Source organism: Stegostoma tigrinum, chromosome 5 (genome assembly GCF_030684315.1).
Source record: "Stegostoma tigrinum isolate sSteTig4 chromosome 5, sSteTig4.hap1, whole genome shotgun sequence".
NCBI classification, from domain to species: Eukaryota; Metazoa; Chordata; class Chondrichthyes; order Orectolobiformes; family Stegostomatidae; genus Stegostoma; species Stegostoma tigrinum.
In genome coordinates this window covers 28282995-28303289 of record NC_081358.1, presented here as the reverse complement: position 1 = coordinate 28303289, position 20295 = coordinate 28282995, and the positions used below count along the sequence as shown (strand labels likewise).

Here is a 20295-nt window from a genome sequence, read left to right as displayed (position 1 = left end):
CCAGGCGACATCCTAGTAAATCTCCTCTGCACCCTTTCCAAAGCTTCCACATCCTTCTTATAATGCGGTGACCAGAACTGTACACAATACTCCAAGTGCGGCCGCACCAGAGTTTTGTACAGCTTCACCATAACCTCTTGGTTCCGGAACTCGATACCTCTATTAATAAAAGCTAAAACACTGTATGCCTTCTTAAAAGCCCTGTCAACCTGGGTGGCAACTTTCAAGGATCTGTGTACGTGGACACTGAGATCTCTCTGCTCATCTACGCTACTAAGAATCTTACCATTAGCCCAGTACTTTGCCTTCTGGTTACTCCTACCAAAGTGCATCACCTCACACTTGTCTGCATTAAACTCCATTTGCCACCTCTCAGCCCAGCTCTGCAGCTTATCTATGTCTCTTTGCAACCTACAGCATCCTTCGTCACTATCCACAACTCCGCCGACCTTAGTGTCGTCTGCAAATTTACTAATCCATCCTTCTACGCCCTCATCCAGGTCATTTATAAAAATGACAAACAGCAGTGGACCCAACACCGACCCTTGCAGTACACCACTAGTAACTGGTCTCCAGGATGAACAGTTCCCATCAACTACCACCCTCTGTCTTCTTTCAGCAAGCCAATTTCTGATCCAAACTGTTATATCTCCCACAATTCCATTCTTCCTCATTTTGTACAATAGCCTACTGTGGGGAACCTTATCGAACGCCTTGCTGAAATCCATATACACCACATCAACCGGTTTACTCTCATCTACCTGTTTGGTCACCTTCTCAAAGAACTCAATAAGGTTTGTGAGGCACGACCTTCCCTTCACAAAACCGTGCTGACTATCCCTAATCAATTTATTATTTTCTAGATGATTATAAATCCTATCCCTTATAACCTTTTCCAACACTTTACCAACAACTGAGGCAAGGCTCACTGGTCTATAATTACCAGGGTTGTCTCTACTCCCCTTTTTGAGCAGGGGAACAACATTTGCTATCCTCCAGTCGTCTGGCACTATTCCTGTAGACAATGACGAGTTAAAGATCAATGCCAAAGGCTCGGCAATCTCCTCCCTGGCTTCCCAGAGGATCCGAGGATAAATCCCATCCGGCCCAGGGGACTTATCTATCTTCACCCTCTGTAGGATATCTAATACCTCTTCCGTGTGAACCTCAATCCCACCTAGTCTAGTAGCCTGTATCTCAGTATGCTCCTCGACAACATTGTCGTTTTCTAGAGTGAATACTGTTGAAAAATATTCATTTAGCGCTTCCCCTATCTCATCTGACTCCACACACAACTTACCACTACTATCCTTGATTGGCCCTAAACTTACTTAAATACCTATAGAAAGCCTTAGGGTTTACCCTGATCCTATCCGCCAACAACTTCTCATGTCTCCTCCTGGCTCTTCTGAGCTCTCTCTTTAGGTCGTTCCTGGCTACATCATAGCCCTCAAGTGCCCTAACTGAGCCTTCACATCTCATCCTAACATAAGCCTTCTTCTTCCTCTTGACCAGAGATTCCACCTCCTTCGTAAACCACGGCTTCCGCGCTCTAACAGCTTCCTCCCTGCCTGACAGGTACATATTTACCTAGGACACACAGGAGCTTTTCCTTGAATAAACTCCACATTTCTAATGTGTCCATCCCCTGCAGTTTCCTTCCCCATCCTATGCTCCCTAAATCTTGCCTAATCTTATCGTAATTGCCTTTCCCCCAGCTATAATGCTTGCCCAGTGGTATACACCTATCCCTTTCCATCACTAAAGTAAACATAACAGAATTGTGATCACTATCACCAAAGTACTCACCTACTTCCAAATCTAACACCTGGCCAGGCTCATTACCCAGTACCAAACCTAATGTGGCATCGCCCCTTGTTGGCCTATCTACATACTGTGTCAGGAAGCCCTCCTGCACACACTGGACAAAAACTGACCCATCTATTGTACTCGAACTATAGTGTTCCCAGTCAATATTTGGAAAGTTGAAGTCCCCCATGACAACTACCCTGTCTCTCTCACTCCTATCGAGAATCATCTTTGCTATCCTTTCCTCTATATCTCTGGAACTATTCGGAAGCCTGTAGAAAACTCCCAACAGGGTGACCTCTCCTTTCCTGTTTCTAACCTCAGCCCACACTACCTCAGTTGACGAGTCTGCAAACATCCTTTCTGCAACTGTAATACTGTCCTTGACCAACAATGCCACACCTCCCCACCTTTTACCATCTTCTCTGTTCTCACCTCACAGAAATGCCAGGCAATGTCAATCTCCAAAGAAGAGACAAGCTAACCACTGCTGCCTCAAACTGAATGGTATTACCATCACTGAATTCCACTACTTTCAACATCAATGGGGTTTCCATTGTCTAAAAACTCAAGTGGACTCGCCATACAGATACAGTGGCTACAAGAACAAGTCAGAAGCTAGGAATATTGTAGCGAGTAACTCACCTCCTGACTCCCTAAAACCTTTCCACCATCTATAAGGCACAGATCAGGAGGGTGATAGAATGCTTCCAACTTGCCTAGAAGGAGTAGAGCTCCAAAAACACTCAAGAAGCCTGGTACAATCCAGGACAAAGCTGCCTGCTTGATTAGCACCACATCCATAAGCATAGTAGAGCTGCTGAAACTTCAAAATTCATCTTGAAAGCATTGACAAGGGAAGAGAGAATTAAACAATAATAATGTTAAGTTGTGAAACTCATCTGAATAGCTGCTAAGGAGGAGTTAATCCAGCTTGGAAATGTAACCATCTAAAGCTCTGAAAGTGAATATTCCATTGTTTAACTTCTTCACAAAGTGCTCTTTCCTTATAGTAAAACTAGTAACCGTTTTACCTAAAGCAAGTTCAGGCACAGTGCCAACATATTGAGAAACCTTCAGATTCTGTGGCTGAGGAAACAGCCAAACTATAACAGGAATTACAGGGCTGAAATTCAACATGAGTGAGTATCAGCATTATTTGTGTAGCGCCTAGTACAACAACATCCAGAATTATAATGAACTGATTAACGTACTGTGCAACTTAGTCCAGAACAAGGAACCAACAAATCAGGCATTCATAGTGTTGTACAGTCATAGAGCAGAGTCCAACTCATCGACATTGATCAGACATCCCAGTGTGACCTAAGCCCCTTTGGCCAGCATTTGGCCGAAGTCCCTCTAAACCCTTCCTATTCATATAACCATCCAGATGATTTTTAAATATCATAATTGTAACCACTTTCACCACTTCCTGTGGTAGCTCATTCCATACATGCATTACCCTCTGCATGGTGAAAAAGTTATCCCTCAAGCTCTTTTTAGATATTTTCCCCCTCTCACCTTAAACCTATGCCCTCTAGTTTTGGGCTCCCTAACTCTAGGAATAAGACCTTAGCTATTCACCCTATCCATGCCCCTCATGATTTTATAAACCTCTAAAAGATCACCCCTCAGCCTCTGTGCCCCAGGGAAAGTAGACCCAGTCTATTCAGCCTCTCCCTTTGGTTCAAGCTCTCCAATCCCGGCAACATCGTTGTAAATCTTTTCTGCACCCTTGCAAGTTTAACAACATTTTTCCTATAACAGGGAGACCAGAATTGAATCCAAAAGTGGGCTCACCAATATCCTGTATGGCTACAACATGGCATCCCAACTCCTGTACTCAATGTTATGATCAGTGAAGGAAAGTATGCCAATGCCTTCTTCACCACCCTGCCTACTTGTGTTGTGACTTTCAATGAATCATGTACTACCACCCCTAGATTTCACTGTTCAACGACATTACCCAGGGTCCTATCATTAACAATGTAACTCCTGCCCTGGTTTGCCATATCAAATGCAACAGCTTGCAATTACCTAGCAGTTATGTGGCATAACGGAGGCTTGGTCCTCACTTCCTCACTCCCTCTCGTCAAACCTAAACATCCTGATCCAATAGCTGCCAAATGCAGTAATTATCTCAGATTTGATGCCCTGTGAACTCCATGAAATTCAAAAGGGGCTGTCAAATTCAATTAAGTTGGGTCCTTGGCAATCTGAACCAACTCCTAGTCGCTGGCCATGAAGAATGGTGTGTTACATTCAGTTGGCTTGCCGTCCATATGGGCAAAATGTGGATCTGGTACCATGACACAACAGATGGTTCTGATGTGGTTCTACCCTGCGTCCACTGCTCCTCACCTCCAATACTGTCCATAAAGGTACAAAAGGAATATACTACAGATGCTGAGATTTTGAAATAACAACCGAAAAAGCTGGAAATATTTAGAATCTGTAGAGAAAAAGACCGTTAAAGTTTCAGGTTAAACCATAACTCCTTGAAGACAAAAAATGTTTCAGCTTTTCTAAAGCTTGAATATGAAATTCAATGTTTGTTGGCTTTTGCCAAAGGTAGGTGAAAAGATGGGGAGAAGCATCTGATGATAATACTGAGAAAGAAAATGTAACATGACAGCACCCAATCGCGTTTTATTGACTAATGGTAACATACTACAATATTTAATCAACAACTGAATGTCTGGTGAAACAAACCTACATCTGGTTGTGAATATGTTACTATTTATACACTACATGAAAAACTGAAAAGATTTGGGACATGTTCTGGAATTGGAAGAGTTTTTATCATATGGTTTCTTGGAACATGAGAGCAACAGTTTAATGTGTGCTATAATTTACATTCTATTAGCAGAAAATAAAGTAGCTTTGAAGTTATGGCTCCTAATTGCTGGAAAACCTGACTTTGAAAAGACTATGGGGGTTTCTGTGCTGATGGTAGCTGAGCAATCAATTCTGGGCCAGAGTTCTGGATTCACAAACTGAGATGGACAGTAAGGAGGAAACCCCAGAGCTTCAACCTCTCTCCCCTGCTCTCGGTGTATATGTTCCAGGCAACTTAGAAGTTTCCAGATATCATTATTATTGACCACATTATAAATCCTGAAAATCTGAACTGTGGCCACTTTCCAAAACGTTCAGATCCAGTTTCATTTCAATCTGAATTTAATGATTTTCCCATCAGCCAATGGCTACCAGCAACCCAATTTCATCAACAAGAAACACAGCAGACTCTGAAAATTAATTAATTTCTCTTTTTTGATTTCAGACCCTTGACCAACAGGGTGTTTTTCCCTTTCTTAAAGAAAATCTCTGCAAAGCCTGTTGTCATTTTATGTTGTGTTGGTGTGTCTGTTTGCAATTGAGAGGATATAATTCTAATTCCGTATTATATCTTGGAGGTTGACCAGTGTTTGCCATATTTTTTATCATAATTTTTTTGATTTAATTCATTGATGAGAGTCACTGGCTATAGCCAGCATTTATTGTCCATCCCTAATTGTTAAGCGTTAAATATATTGTTGTGGGTTTGGAGTTACATTTAGGTCAGACAAGGTGAAGATGACAGCATTCCTTTCCTTCGGGACATTTTTGAACAAGGTGAGCTTTTACAACGATGCATAGTGCAATTTATCTCCTGACTGTTTTTTTTATTATTGAATTCAAATTTCACCATCTGCTCTGGTGGGATTTGAACCCATGATCCCAAAATATTAGCCCGAGCCTCTGGATTAATAGTCCAGTGGCATTACCACTGCAACACTACCTCCTCAGTGTTGTACTGGATGGACAAATTTCTAAAAGAAATCTGGTGAAATTCCCCATTCTGGATAGAAATATAAAAAGGAATTAAATTGACTGTTTTGGCAATTGAATCAACACATTTATATGAATGGTGTAACTGGTAGAACAGTATAAGGCTTGAACAACCTGATTCTCTGCAAATTATCTGTCGCATTAGGAAAGGACTACATTTTAAGGATCCTGGCAAGGCAAGACCAGTCATTGCATTTTGGTATTGCAGCAGTTCAAGGAGAAAGCTTAGCAATCCATTCTAAAGGACAGAAAAGGTTTAAGTTTTTGGATATGTAAGCTCAAGTTGCATGCTGTAAGGTGCTCTCTGTCAACCCATTCCATATTTATTGCTCATCCACTCAAAACTCCCAGAGTGGTAGCCCCACATCTCACCCATACTCATAATAGGGTGCAGTAAGTTTCAAAATGTTAATCACATTGAAACTCTAATTACATGTTCCAAGATCATAAAATCTCATGCCATTGTAAAGTGATCAAACTGCATGGCTTCCTATTATAGCTTGGTGTGCTAGTTGAACACATATATAATGCTGTAGTCCTTTAATTGGTAGCTTTTCAAGACTACTGCTTTGCTTGTAAAAAAAAGACACACTGACTCCCCATTGTAACCTGAAGGTTTGTCTTCCCGCGAATACAATTTTAGAAACTTTGTCAGCCAGATTAAAGGAAGTTATAAAGACTAAAGTAAACCGTCAGGTTACAAATTTGGAAATGCATGGATTTATTGCAAAGCACTAACAGCAGTAGCAAATAGCTCCAATTCTGCCAGGTGCAAACAAAATCCCTCACTGGAGTGAAGGATCCGAAAGAAATAGCACTGAATAGGAAATCTGTAATCGCCCTTCTTCAAGAAAATCTATTGTAAATCAGGAACGCTTAGGATTTAAATTGATAAACATAGTTTCACTTTTAAAAGACCCAACTGAAGTTCTCAAGGCAGAATGAAAGCTGGACATTCACCCCTGCCAATGCAATGACAAGCAGGTAGATTTTAGATTAATATTATCACTTATACCTAAATACAGTGAAAACTGTATAACGTCACCATACTCTGGCACCATCTCGGATTACAGAACAAATTACTGAATAAATCATGTAAACTGTGAATTTAGATTAGATTCCCTACAGTGTGGAAACAGGCCCTTTCGCCCAACGAGTTCACACCGCACTGCGGAGCATCCCACCCAGACCCATCCCGCTGAACGCTATGGGCAATTTAGCATGGCCAATCCACCTAGCCTGCACATCTTTGGACTGTGGGAGGAAACCAGAGCACCCGGAGGAAACCCACGCAGCCACAGGGAGAATGTGCAAACTCTGCACAGACAGTTACTCGAGGCTGGAATTGAACCCAGGTCCCTGGCGCTGTGAGGCTGCAGTGCTAACCACTGAACCACCGTGCCATCCCTTGTTCAGAAAGCTGCTTGGCCTGCTATGCGCATCCAGCTCTACACCTTGTTATCTTGGATTGTCCAGCATCTGCAGTTCCCATTATCTCTCCGGAACCTGACTAATTTGATAGGTTGGTAAATGCATTCCAGTGTGGCTCATGCTTTATCCACGACACTCTCATCATCATGAAGCTTGTGCATGGTTTTGCAAACCACATTTGTTTGTAAAATACATAGAAAAGTACAGCACAGTACTGGCCCTTCGGCCCACGATGTTGTGCCGTGGATTAATCCTAATCCAAAACAAAATAACCTAACCTACAGTTCCCTCAATTCACTAAATACATTTTAATCTCTTCCTCCGTATGTAACCCATTACAGCTCTGCAGTTCTCCAAGATAAGTCTCCTTCTCCCAATTTTGGCCTATTGCACACCCCTAATTTCTGTTGCTGCACAATTTGATAGCTAGATATTCCACTTCCTTGAGCATAAATTCTTCATTTCCTTCTTCTGCTTCTGTCTTTAAGATGCCCTTTAAGTCTTTCCTCTTGATCTTCCATCGTGACTTTGTGTCATTCTTTTATTACCATTTATTTTCAGCAGGGACTAGTTGGACTGAAGGGTCTGTTTCCGTACTGTATGACTCTCTGACTCTAAGTTTTCCATTGTTGAAGCAGGTAATTGATGGACCAGGCATAGTAAGAACTGCTGATGCTGGAGAATTTGACATGGCGGGGTGTAGAGCTGGATGAACATAGCAGGCCAAGCAGCTTTCTGAAGAAGGGTCTAGGCTCAAAACGTCAGCTTTCCTGCTGCTTGGACTGTGGTGTTCATCTGGCTCTACATCTTGTTATCTATAATTGATGGACCAGCTTGCTTTCTTAGTCCACATGGGATTATTGTATTTTGTGCACCCTGCTTCAATCTGGTGCCTTAACTGTGAATCTTGCCGGTTGATACTCCCTGCATTTACTGTGTCCACTTCCTTTGTATGCTAAGTTTAACATGAGAACATGACCTGCAGTGTTCTTTGAAAGTCCTTTTGTTCCTCAACCTCTTAAGGGATAGTAGCTGGATAAGTTTTCTTCAATATAATCTTTCTTGTGGAAGTTGCAGTATTATCAGGATTAATTTGTGGGGAATGTGACTAAGCTATGATATTTCCTTTTCTATTTTGTGTTCAATTTGGAAGATGTGGAAATATTCATCTCAGAAACATGGGCATGAATAGTCTTTGATTCAATTTGCATGATTAATGCTGCTTTGAAGTGGCTAAGTAGATTTTTAGTAATGATATTATGGGGCACATTGTGTTTTGATGTTTCTACAATTAGTGAAAAATTTGGTTAAAATTCCCACTCAACAGAGCAAGTGCATGATTTAGTCTTGTAGCTTTTAATGAATCATAGAACAGTAAAGCTGTTTTCAGATATTAAATAATTGTAAAAGATTGTGGGTGTGGGTCTTAGAGAATCTACTTGGTCACTGACCTGTGTTTGGCAATCCATGATGTGAAAGGTATTTTATATTTATAGGAGTAACTGCCAGTGAAAGAACTTTTCTAATATAAAGTGGCTTAGAAAATGATAGTTTGTTGCTTATAAAAACAAAATACTGCAGATGCTAGAAATTCAAAATAATAACTACTGGAATACTCAGCAGGCCTGGCAGCAATGGTGAAAAAACTAAGAACTGTAGAGAAACAGATTTTACATTTCAGTTCAGGAAAGCTGGTCAGCATGGACGAGTTGGACTAAGGGTTCATTTCACTGCTGTACGTCTCTATGATCCTATTTGTTGCCTGAATTGGTTGGGAGGACAGGGTGACTGTCAGATTGATGTCTCTGATATTATGCATCATTAGATTAAAGCACTATTGGAACGCGGCATGCAGTTCTGGTCTCCCTGCTATAGGAAGGATGTTGTGAAACGGCTCAAAAAAGATTGACAAGGATGTTGCTAGGGTTGGAGGGTTTGAGCTGTAGGGATAGGCTGAATAGGCTGGGGCTATTTTCCCTGGAGTGTCAAGAGGCTGAAGAGTAACTTTATAGAAGTTTATAAATTATGAGGGAATGGATAGGGTAAATAGAGAAAAGACTTTTCCCCAGGGTAGGGGAGTCCAAAATTACAGGGCACAGGTTTAGGGCGAGAAGGGAAAGATTTAAAAGGGTTCTAAGGGGCAACTTTTTCATGCAGAGGATGGTGCATGTATAGAATGAGCTGCCAGAGGAAATGGTGGAGGCTGGTACGATGACAACATTTAAAAGGCATCTGGATAGGTACATGAATAGAAAGGGATTAGAGGGACGTGGGTTAAATGTTGGCAAGTGGGACTAGATTTATTTAGGATATCTGGTCGACATGGGCGAGTTGGACTGAAGAATCTACTTCCATGCTGTATATCTCTGTGACTCCAAGTGCAGCAGCATTGTAAACATAAAAAAAGGAAACTACTTCAACGAAAACAAAAGTTTAATTGCACACGTATGCCATCAGATACACAAGCTACGTTGACGTAAGGGAGTAAGTGTAAAGTAATGCCCATTTTTGGCAAGTATACTGGAGATTTCCTTCCACTAAACAGTATTACATTTGAGTTTAAAAGTCATCAAAGCAAAATGCAGAGCTGATTGGATGAAAATGTTCTGGATTCAGTCTATATTCATTCACACTTTATACATTCTTCCACTCATTCAAAAAGACTGGTTGGATCTTCTCCAGTTTAAAGGAAAGGCATCAGTGCTTCCTTTGTTCTTTCTGTGTCTGTCACCAGGCAATTAACGTCCACCATCTCAGTCTTCCCGTGGAGCACGAAAGATGATTATTGCCAACTGCAATCTATCAATCTGCATCATGTTTGTGGAATTTTCTGAAAACTCACTTCCTTTTGTAACAGTAGAGTTTATTATTTTTAAATTTTACTTGTAATTTTACTTCTAATTCTTTACCACAGTGTGCTTTAGGAACACCAACACCCTTAATATTAAAATGCCTTATTTGATTTGCCTGTTAGAAATTTTTCACAATGCAGCATTTTGGTTACCTTGGATGTCTCCAGCCATTGTCACAACATTCTTCTTACGAGCTAATGCCATGTGAAAAACCTAAATCTACGGTTCGCAGCTTGTCAATGCTGGCACTCTTTTGGCAGAACCTGTCATCCCTGTCTAGTCCATGGTTCATGACCCCTTGCATTTAATTCACTTTCCCACTACAATTATTCCACGTCGAAGACGGGGGTGCAGATTACCTGTAGGCTAGAACAGGATAAAAAGAACAAAAAGAATTCTTTTTACCACTTCGTTCAGTTCTACAATTTTTGGATGAACAGTAAAGAAATTAAAACAGGCTGTAAGGGGTCTTAAATAATCCATCTGGACTAAAATGAGTGAGCACATGTATTCTTTGTTATTGGGGTCAAGTCACACAAAGCCATTCATTAACAAGTAAATACATAAAGTAGAAAACAGACTTGCCTATTTTTAAAAATTTTCACAGTACATTAAATCCCATTACCTTTAGCACTCCTGTACACTGCCATAACAAGGAGCTCTGGCTTTGCGAGATTCTTGTTGTGAGGCACAGAATGTGTCTTTAAACTATCAATTAAAGGTTTTGTTGGATAATTGCATGTTAATTGCATAACTGGGTTTTAATCTGGTAATTTGCACATGCACTATGGGAAACTGTGGTGTTAATACTTAAAGAGCACTGTGTTTAAGAAATTGGTGCATGTAAAATATCAGGACAATTATTTGATTATTACATTGGAGAATAAACATAAATAGACAGATTTCATGAACTGATTTGAAGTAAGCAATGTTGCGAATCTGATACACTGTGCGTGACTTTTGCCTCCAGTAGGGTATTTTACCATTTGGGGTAATGCTTGGATGGCACCATTATATGAGATGCCATCAAGATGAGAGAGCATGAAGGAATGCAGTGTAGTAGGGGATAGTAAAGTGTAGGAGGATTAACACCGTTCCCTGAAAGTAAAAACAAGAGTCTTTCTATGTTGCCTGCTCATTGCTGGAATAGGCTATGCGTGAAATTTGCTGAGGCCGTAGACTTCTTTTTGAAAATTGTCTAACCACAGATGTAGAAAGGGCTTTAAACTAAATAGTGGGGACTAGGAATCAGTCTTGGTAAAATGGGATATCTGAAAAGACTAATGAGAAGTAGAAGGGGAAGATAGCAATGTAGGAAATGAAAGTCAGAAATTGACAGGGCCATACAGGCGAGAAAAAAGAATGCACTAACAATTAACACTAGATCTTTGTTATAACAAAGACAAAGCTAAAGGTTCCATACATTAATGTGTGTAGCATTCATTGCAAAGTAAACAAATGGGCAGTGTATATTGAAGTGAATAAATATAAGCTGATGACCACTAGAGAGACATGCTGCAGGATGAGACCAATGAAACTCTTTGTTCCATTATTCAGAATATTTGCAATCAATATATGGTACACAATTTAATCCAAGCCAACAGTGGACTTAATTTCCCCATTCTTTGGCAAAACGGTTCCTTTGAGTAGATTCATGGCACCCAATCTGCCTTGGCCCATGTCAGCAGTTCTCACACAGTAACACTATAAGATTTAGGAGCACAATTAGGCCATTCGGTTCATTGAGTCTGTTCCAGCATTTGATCATGGCTGATGTGTTTCTCAACTCCATTCTCCAGAGGCCATGGAATGCAGAGAGCCCTTAGAATGCAGTGAGTCCAATGATGTATAGTGAGCCTGGTGAGCTACAGTAAACCCAGTCTGGGTCTGGGGTACTGCAGTGAGCCACAGTACAGGGAGAAGGAGGATACTGATCTGCACTACGCCAGCACCTTCTCTCTGAGACTGTGCACTAACAGAGCTACCCTTCACATGCCTCGCGCCATGGTTCACTGACTACAACTCTCAATACAGCATGTCAGCTCATCCTGCCACCCCTCTGAGCTTTCTAATTACTCACTGGGGACACCTCCTGCCTTCTGCTCATGCTGCACCATTACTGCTTTGCCATCTTATTCAGTGTCCTTCTTTAGGAACAATAAAAATCCACACCCACAACCTCCCCCACCCTGCAGACCCATGTCTCCCCATCAGCCCAACTCATGCCCATGTAATTCCTGGACAGTTTGTACCTGACCTGCATGACTGACTGTGGTGGAGACCTTATGTTAGAATCAGACAAGCCCCTTGAGGCTGACAGTGGTGGCCCTTACCCCATCAAGGGCTGCTCCCCTTTGACTTTCATGCATGGTTGTTTGGTCAAAGCAGAAGCAGTGTATTCGCTGTAGAATCTGCTGGAACAGGGTGCCATTGTGTCAGTGACTTTGCATGGTGCCACACAGCAACATGTCCAAGCTGGACAGTGTGCTCATAAACAATGCAAACCCACAGAGGATGGCAACCTCTAAGGAAGCACAAATTGGGAAAGTGGTAAGAAGTGAAGCTGAGAGCTCTAGGATACACCCTGTGGACATGCATGTGTCTCCCAAAGCCGTGCGAGTCATCAGTGCCCCGAAGCTCCTAGGTGGAGCCCTGAAGGGCTGATGGAGTTGGTCTGAAAGCAGGGCATTGGTGAGGCCTCTTCTGGAGTACTGTGTTCAGTTCTGGTTGCCCAGTTATGGGAAGGATATTATTAATCTAGAGGTGACTCAGAGGAGATTTACCAGGATATTGCTGTGTGTGGAAGGTTTGAGTTAGAAAGAAAGGCTGGATAGGCCGGGAGTTTTTTCACTGGGGCACTGGAGGTTGAGAGGTGACCTTATAGAAGTTTATAAAATCATGAGGGATACATACAGGGTTAACAGTAATCTTCTTTTCCCCAGGATGGGGTATTTCAAGGCTAATGGGCACATTTTTAAGGTAAGAGGTGAAAGATTTGAGAGAGACATGGAGGGGGGGCAATCTTTTCACACACTGGGTGGTTCGCGCGTGGAATGAACTTCCTTAGGAAGTGGTGAATGTGGGTACAATTACAACATTCAGAAGACATTTGGATAAGAACATGAATAGAAAACATTTGGAGGGATAGAGGGCAGCAGCAGGCAGGTGGGGCTCGTTTCGTTTGAGATTGGACTGATTGGACCAAAGGGTCTGTTTCTGTGCTGTATGACTATGATGATGTAGTGAGGCTGATGAATGGCTGTCACCCACACACTTGGGCGAGGATTGGAAGAAGATGGCATTAAGGGAGCACACCGGGATGTTGCGGTGAAGTCAGAGTGGGGCGCAGGCTCAGCAAAGCAAGTGAAAAGCTGCTGCAGAGATAGTAGGAACTGCAGATGCTGGAGGATCTGAGATAACAAGGTGTAGAGCTGGATGAACACAGCAGGCAAGCAGCATCAGAGGAGCAGGAAGGTAGCCTTCCTACTCCTAAGATGCTGCTTGGCCTGCTGTGTTCATCCAGCTCTACACCTTGTTATCTCTAAAAACTGCTGCCACCAGTTTACTGCCTGGCTTTCATGTGGGAAATTGCCACAACCCAGTTTCTCAGGGAAGGAGAGGAGAAATGGGAGATGCATAGAAATGAGGAGACTTTAGCTAATAATCAGATGCAAACACATGGTTGTTGCTGTTCCTTAGTGTGATTTTTGAACTCACTGTTTGAACTATAATGGGGAAAATCAAGAATGTTTTTCTCCACGTCAAAAATCTGACTTTTCCAAATTGGCCTTATTCCCCAATATTCCCCCTTGGTTGTTCCCCACTGCCTATACTGCTCAAGGGAGCACAGTATTTCACCAGTATATACATGCTATTGGGAGAGAATAATGTAGATAAGAAGGGATTTTAATTCTTAATTAAAGAAGTCTTCAGAAAAATATAATGAACTACAGTGCTTTCAAATAATTTTAACAATGTGCCAACTCACAATATGACTGTAATTGCTTCCATCAAAAATGAAAGAGGTCAAAATGTAGGACAGATGTTCAGTGGAGTATACTTAGGCTCTTATAATCTGGTATTTTAGATCGATTTTGCTTCATTTGTGAAAGAGGGTGCACTGCTGGATTTTGTAAAAGGAAAACATCAGGAATGATTTAAATAAAAAGTGCAGCTGATTAAGTTTGATAAGCAAAACTAGTATCATAAGAAATCTTTCAGATTCTTCCTTCCTCTGAAGCAAACAGATCCAGATTTATACACCAGAGAAATTTCATGAAAGCTTTCTGCAAAAGCATTTAACCTGATACTCTTTGTTGAATCGGACTGATTAACCTTTTTGAGATTGCACATCTTGAATGAACAGTGTCTTTAGGCCAAACTGAAGTGTTTCATGTCCTATGTATGTCGAGGAGAGCAAGCTGTGTTAGCAATGGGATGAAGATACATTTCATCCTTAACACCAACCAATCAATTTTCACTTTTTCTCCCCCTTTTTGGTGTTCTCCTGCTTATGGTATTCACCACCGCCATGGCATGTCTCGGCCTGGTCTCTCGGTGATATGTTGGCTGATCTCTTGGCAGTTCACGGTGGTGTCTTGGCTTGGCATGAAAGTGGATCCCGCCCAGGTATGTTCTCAGGGTACGTTCTCAGGGCACGGGGGAAGATCAGTGAGGTGGCAGTTTCAGCAGCAGCAATGGTTGCTACGGCAACATAATCACGAAAAGTCAGCTGAGGTCTCGGGGAGAGTGAGATAAGCAGAGGACTCTTCAAGTGTCGTTGAACTTTGAAATTAGTCATCGATTTTCTTAGTTTAAACTACACAATAGTGTTAACTATTATTTTATTTTTTAACTTTTCTGTTGTTGTATGAGGTAATGCTTAGCTGTTTAACTCTGTTTTTATTATTACTTTGTACCTAGATGCTGTGTGTGGTGACAGTATACACTTTTGTACTTCTGTACATGAGAATACGTGACAATAAAATCTAAATCTCAACCACTTTGTTGAGTACTTTGTGCTCAAATACCAGTCAAGCTTTTCATGGGTATTTATCAAAATCTGAAAAACAACACTCAAAAACTCCTCTTTTCTGGCATTCACTGTAATAATCAATCAATCATGTTAATGCATGCCAAACTATATTTTTATAAGCGCTCAGATTAAGTGCTCACAGTATGATACAGACAAAACTGACAGAGAAACCTGAGATTCCAAGAAATTGTACCTACTGATGTAAGAGGCATGGAAATAGCAGTAAAAGAGTATGGCAGACACTTTCAAAATCATATCCCAAGGGCCTGAAGGTATAATGTTCACACAGTAGGATGTAACTGTGGAATCTGCACTCTACTGATAAATGGTTATGGGTGTGAAAGTACAACACTTAAGTAAAACGCGGAAACAGACCCTTTGGTCCAACACATCCATGCCGACCGGTTACCCTAATTTAATCTAGTCCCATTTGCCAGAATTTGGCCCAGATCTTTGTAAATGCTTTCAATCGAAAGACCCATCCAGATGCCTTTTAAATGTTTACTCCTACCAGTCTCCACCACTTCCTCTGGCAGCTCATTCTATACATGCACCACCCTCTGCATGAAAAAGTTTCCACTTAGGTCCCTTTTAAATCTTTCTGCTCTCACTTTAAACTCGTGCCCTCTAGTTTTGGGCTCCCCTACCCAGGAAAAAGACCTGGCCTATTTACCTTATCTATGTCCCTCATGGTTTTATAAGCCTCTATAAGATCACCTTTCAGCCTCCGACGCTCCAGAGAAAATAGCCTCAGCCTGTTCAGCCTATCCCCATAGCTCAAGACCTCCAACTGGAGCAACATCCTCCTAAATCCTTTCAAGATTTACAACATAGTTTCTAAATCAAGGAGACCAGAATTGTACACAATATTTCAGTCGTAGCCCGACCAATATCCTGTATGGCTGCAACATGACCTCCAACCTCCTATATTCAATGCACTGACCAATAAAGGAAAGCATATCAAATGCCTTCTCACTACCCTGTCTACCTGCAACTCCACTGTCAAGGAACTATGAACCTGCAGTCCAAGGTCTCTTTGTTCAAATTACTGCAGATGCTGGAATCTGTATTGAAAACAACAAATGCTGGTGATCAGTGAGTCAGGCAGCATCCATGGGGAGACACCAAGTTAAATTTTGAGTCTAGATGTCTCTTCATCAGAGCCGAAACTCTCTCCATGGAGACTGACCTGCTGTGATCTCCAGCTTTGTTGTTTTCAGTACAATGTTTAAGTGTCCAATCTTCATCAGTATTTGGTCTTTTAAAATAAACTGAAATGATTTCAATTACTAGTCACCGCTTTAACAAAATATTTTTCTGACAAATACGAGTAATGTTTGTTATTCCCATTATCGTTTGCCAGCATATGGAACATTAGTGAAGACTGTTACCTACTTTAAAATGAATAGAAACTTCTGAAATTAGAATTAGTTTTAGATGAACGTCAAATAAATTTGAAACATAGATTGGTGTTTAAAATAATAGATGGATAAATAGCACCATCAAACAAAAGGAAATTGGTGCATGTAATTCCACGTACATTAGTTGTTCTTAATAGGAATAATCACAGAGTGGAGATCTTTTTTCCCATAAAAGTGATAGGAAACTTCGAGACAGGCCCAGGATAAGTCTCATTCCATCTGAGTGATCAAAACATTAGTTGAGTTACTCGATTAATAATCTAGTAATAATACCACTAATACCATTGCCCTCTCAAACATAGGAAGCTATTCAGGTTCACAGTGGAATAATCAAATCTGGTAGTTAACAAAAACACGCAGAAATAAAGGTTTCAGCAACAGGAATGGAGTTGGGCAGTCTTTCAAGCAAGAAAGTTGAAGAGAAAGATGACTGGAAAGAATGTTAAAAACTGAGAATGGAAGTGGCAGGCAATGCATTCTGACAAAAAGTGCAAGGCTTCCTCCTTTTAATACTAGCACATGCTGTTGTGCCCAGCATCGATGTCCTGATGGTCACCATTGACAAGAAAAAGAGTTGGAGCAAGCATGTCAGCAGGTGGCTAATAGCAGAGCCTGAGAGTCGGAGGATAATTAGCTCATCTCCTGGTACCTGAAAGGCCATCCAGAATTTACATGGCTTATTTACATAGCCACCGCATGGTAGATTTACCTAACAAAATCTTATTGAATGTCTGAAAAGAATGACACCCTTTGTCAACAGAACATCTGCAATTCAACACATTTAGATTATGGAATATCAACTATTCCCCAACTCTAGGTGTCTCAATTAGACTTTCCAATCCATTAGCTAACATAAATCATAAGTATGCATGTGCTCAGGAACCAACCTCTCACTTTTAAAATACTGCAGTCATCATCACTTTGTCAATAAGTCTACAATTGGCCCTTGTGTTTCATGCGAATATCATCCCTAATCACTCTTTCTTCCTGAGGTCTATGGAAGTGTCATTGTCTCATACCATCTACAGTAATGACTCTTTTTATTAAGACTTCCCACTTGCGCAGAGCAACAAAATCTAGTTTCTGACTCAAGATCTACCTGACTTCTTACTTTCTAGCCTCATATCCCCTCTGTCCTGTAACTCTTGCTTTACCGGTAGCACCCATGGAACCATTTGGTCCCTTGAAATCAATATTGTCTTCATATGCGACTTCAGAAACAAATTTTTGTGCCAGTGCATTTCCAGAAGCTCTAGTTGTGCTGGAGAGAGAGAATTACGTATGCCTTGCTGTGTCTAAGCACCCTATGATCTGTATGTTCTTGTTTGTTATGATCTGCCTATACTGCTCACAAAACAAAGCTTTTCACTGCAGTTAAGTACACATGACTACAATAAATCAAATCAAGTTCTCAGTGAAAAATCTGTAAGTCATAAACACTCCAGAATGGTTACTCTGCACCAAACAGAAAAACATACCTAAGATGATGGAATATACTTTTTCAGCCACTGTCTTTGCTCTGTTCCCACTCCCGCTCTCTCTCTCTCTCTCTCTCTCGCTCTTCCTTGTTTGTTTCTAATCAACTTCCTCTCACAATTCAAAACTATATTATGCTCTTTTACATTTTTCTTCTGTCTTCTACCCATTTTGGAGATGGGAACTTCTGCTTGGCTGAAAACTGTCCAGCTTTGAAGCCCAAAAACTGCCAGTGGTTTTCAACATTGATATAAATGATCATGACAACTGATTTGAATCATCAAACCAGGAAACACAGAATGAGTAATCTGGTTTGTGTCAATGACAGTCCAATCATGCCAGGAAAGTAACATACTTACAGTATTCTGAGGATTAATATTGCAAACTAATGAAGATTTCTATTTACACAATGTATTATATGTCTCCCAGAAATGGCTCTAAATGCTCTACAGACAATGCATGACAGCTTGGCTCAATACCATTTCCTTTTGCTTGAGGGTTTAAGACCTATTGCAGCACTGTTGACACATCCTAAGCTGATACAGTAGCATAATACTGAGGGCCATGACATAGCTGGAAGTGCTGGATTTGAGTAAGGTATTAATACAAGTCTTATCTACTCGTTCAAAAAGGACTATTCAAGTAAGAAATACATTCTTTGTTCAAATATTACACCCCCAAACAAAAATAATTAATAAAACATAATTAACTCTACAGCCTTTGGACTCAATACCAAGTTCAATACTTAAGGGTCTTATGCACCTTCTCCTCTGTTCTTACTCTAGCCCACACCCAACTCACCTTGTTATCACATGATCTATTACACACAACCCATTGTTAGCCACTAATTATCCCTATTCATTCTCCTCATCTGATCATTATCCATGCCTTTATCTGTCCAACTGTTCCTCTCTCTCTCTTTGGGCTCTATCTCCACCTATCATTTACTCTTTACCCCCTCCCTCCACCCTATCTTTGACATCAAAAAGTATGCTTTACCTTGTTTAATATGCATAATTGGCACAGAAACAATTCTTTCCTATCTGCAGAGATAATGGGAACTGCAGATGCTGGAGGATCCGAGATAACAAAGTGTGGAGCTGGATGAACACAGCAGGCCACGCAGCTCAGCCTGCTGTGTTCATCCAACTCCACACTCTTTTTACTATCGGCCATCAGTTCTTAGGAATGGTCACTGGACCTGAAATGTTAAACTCTGACTTCTCTCCACAGTTGCTCCCACACCTGTTAAGTTTTTCTGGCAATTTCTGTTACTGCCGCTGTGGCATCTTATTTTGTGCAAGATAGTACCTTTGCACATTGACATATCAATAGTGCCCGCTCATTAAAATGCTATAAAGGACTCACAACTTGGCATTTCAAAACAAAATTACTGACAGCAATAAGCAAGAAAACAAAAGCATCATTTAGTAGTTTGGCTGGCTGTAGTTGGCGACTCCTGTCCCCATGCAAATTTCACCCAATGTCTCAACAGTTCCATACTAATGACAAGAATGCCAGCTGCAGGGGTGGATCAACAAGTCCCCAAGTAATTAAAACAAAAATCAGAAAAATACTCGAAGAATGAGATACATAACACTCGCTTTAATAATTATGAGCTCTAACCTTGTAAAATTGTGTCACAATTTGCAACCCATTATAACATCTCACCATTAAATATCAGAATATTTTATCCAAGGTATCAAGTTTTTAACATAGGTGTTTAACAAAGATTTTTAAAACTGCTAACACAAATACTCAAATGCTCAAAGAACTTAATTGTTCAGATATTCAAAATCAACGTGCCTATTACTAAGGTGATGTGCAACATCATACTTTTGTTGGAAGGCCAACTCAGAACTGAATTCTAGCCATGACATTATTATTGACGCATGTAGTAATATAAAGACTATTCAAAAAACCTATCACAGTGTAACTTCAATACATAAAACAAACTGTCTCAATTTCCTGCCCCAAAGCAGGCTACTTTCCATGGATAGGAAATATTTTCAGGGATATTCTTGAGTTAAATCAGTAATTAAACTGAAGATTGAACAACGGCAGCTTTATTATTGAGTTCATTCATCTTTCCACTAATCAACTGTCCATCAATGTTAAAAATTCTTCAATAAGATGGTTTGAACACAGGTAAAGTTTAACAATAAAGGCTAGCTGTAAAAATAAAATCACCACTTACTTCTAAATCATTAAAAAACAGATGTGTGTCTGCCAGGTTGAAGATCATCTCTTCCATTCGCAGCCCAAGTGAGACTGATGTAGGTGGATCCTGTAAATAAAGGTTCGAATAAGAAAACAGGGCTTGTAGGCTATTGCAAGGATACCCTAACTTACTATTCTTATTGATCACTTAAGTGCACAATATCGATTGACAAGGGCCTTATTTAAATTTTAAATTGAAATCTCAAGCTTTTAATACTGA

At 40.7% G+C, this 20295-nt stretch overlaps 1 protein-coding gene across 9 annotated transcripts in view; it reads right to left on the bottom strand.

Moving 5' to 3' along the window:
* eya1 (EYA transcriptional coactivator and phosphatase 1) overlaps positions 1-20295 on the bottom strand; it is a 192572-nt gene that overhangs the window by 44205 nt on the left and 128072 nt on the right. For all 9 annotated transcript variants that reach the window (XM_059645872.1, XM_059645871.1, XM_059645869.1 and 6 more), the window contains one exon: positions 20053-20142. In XM_059645872.1, coding sequence (XP_059501855.1) covers positions 20053-20142 — 90 coding nt within the window. The remainder of the gene's footprint in view (positions 1-20052; positions 20143-20295) is intronic.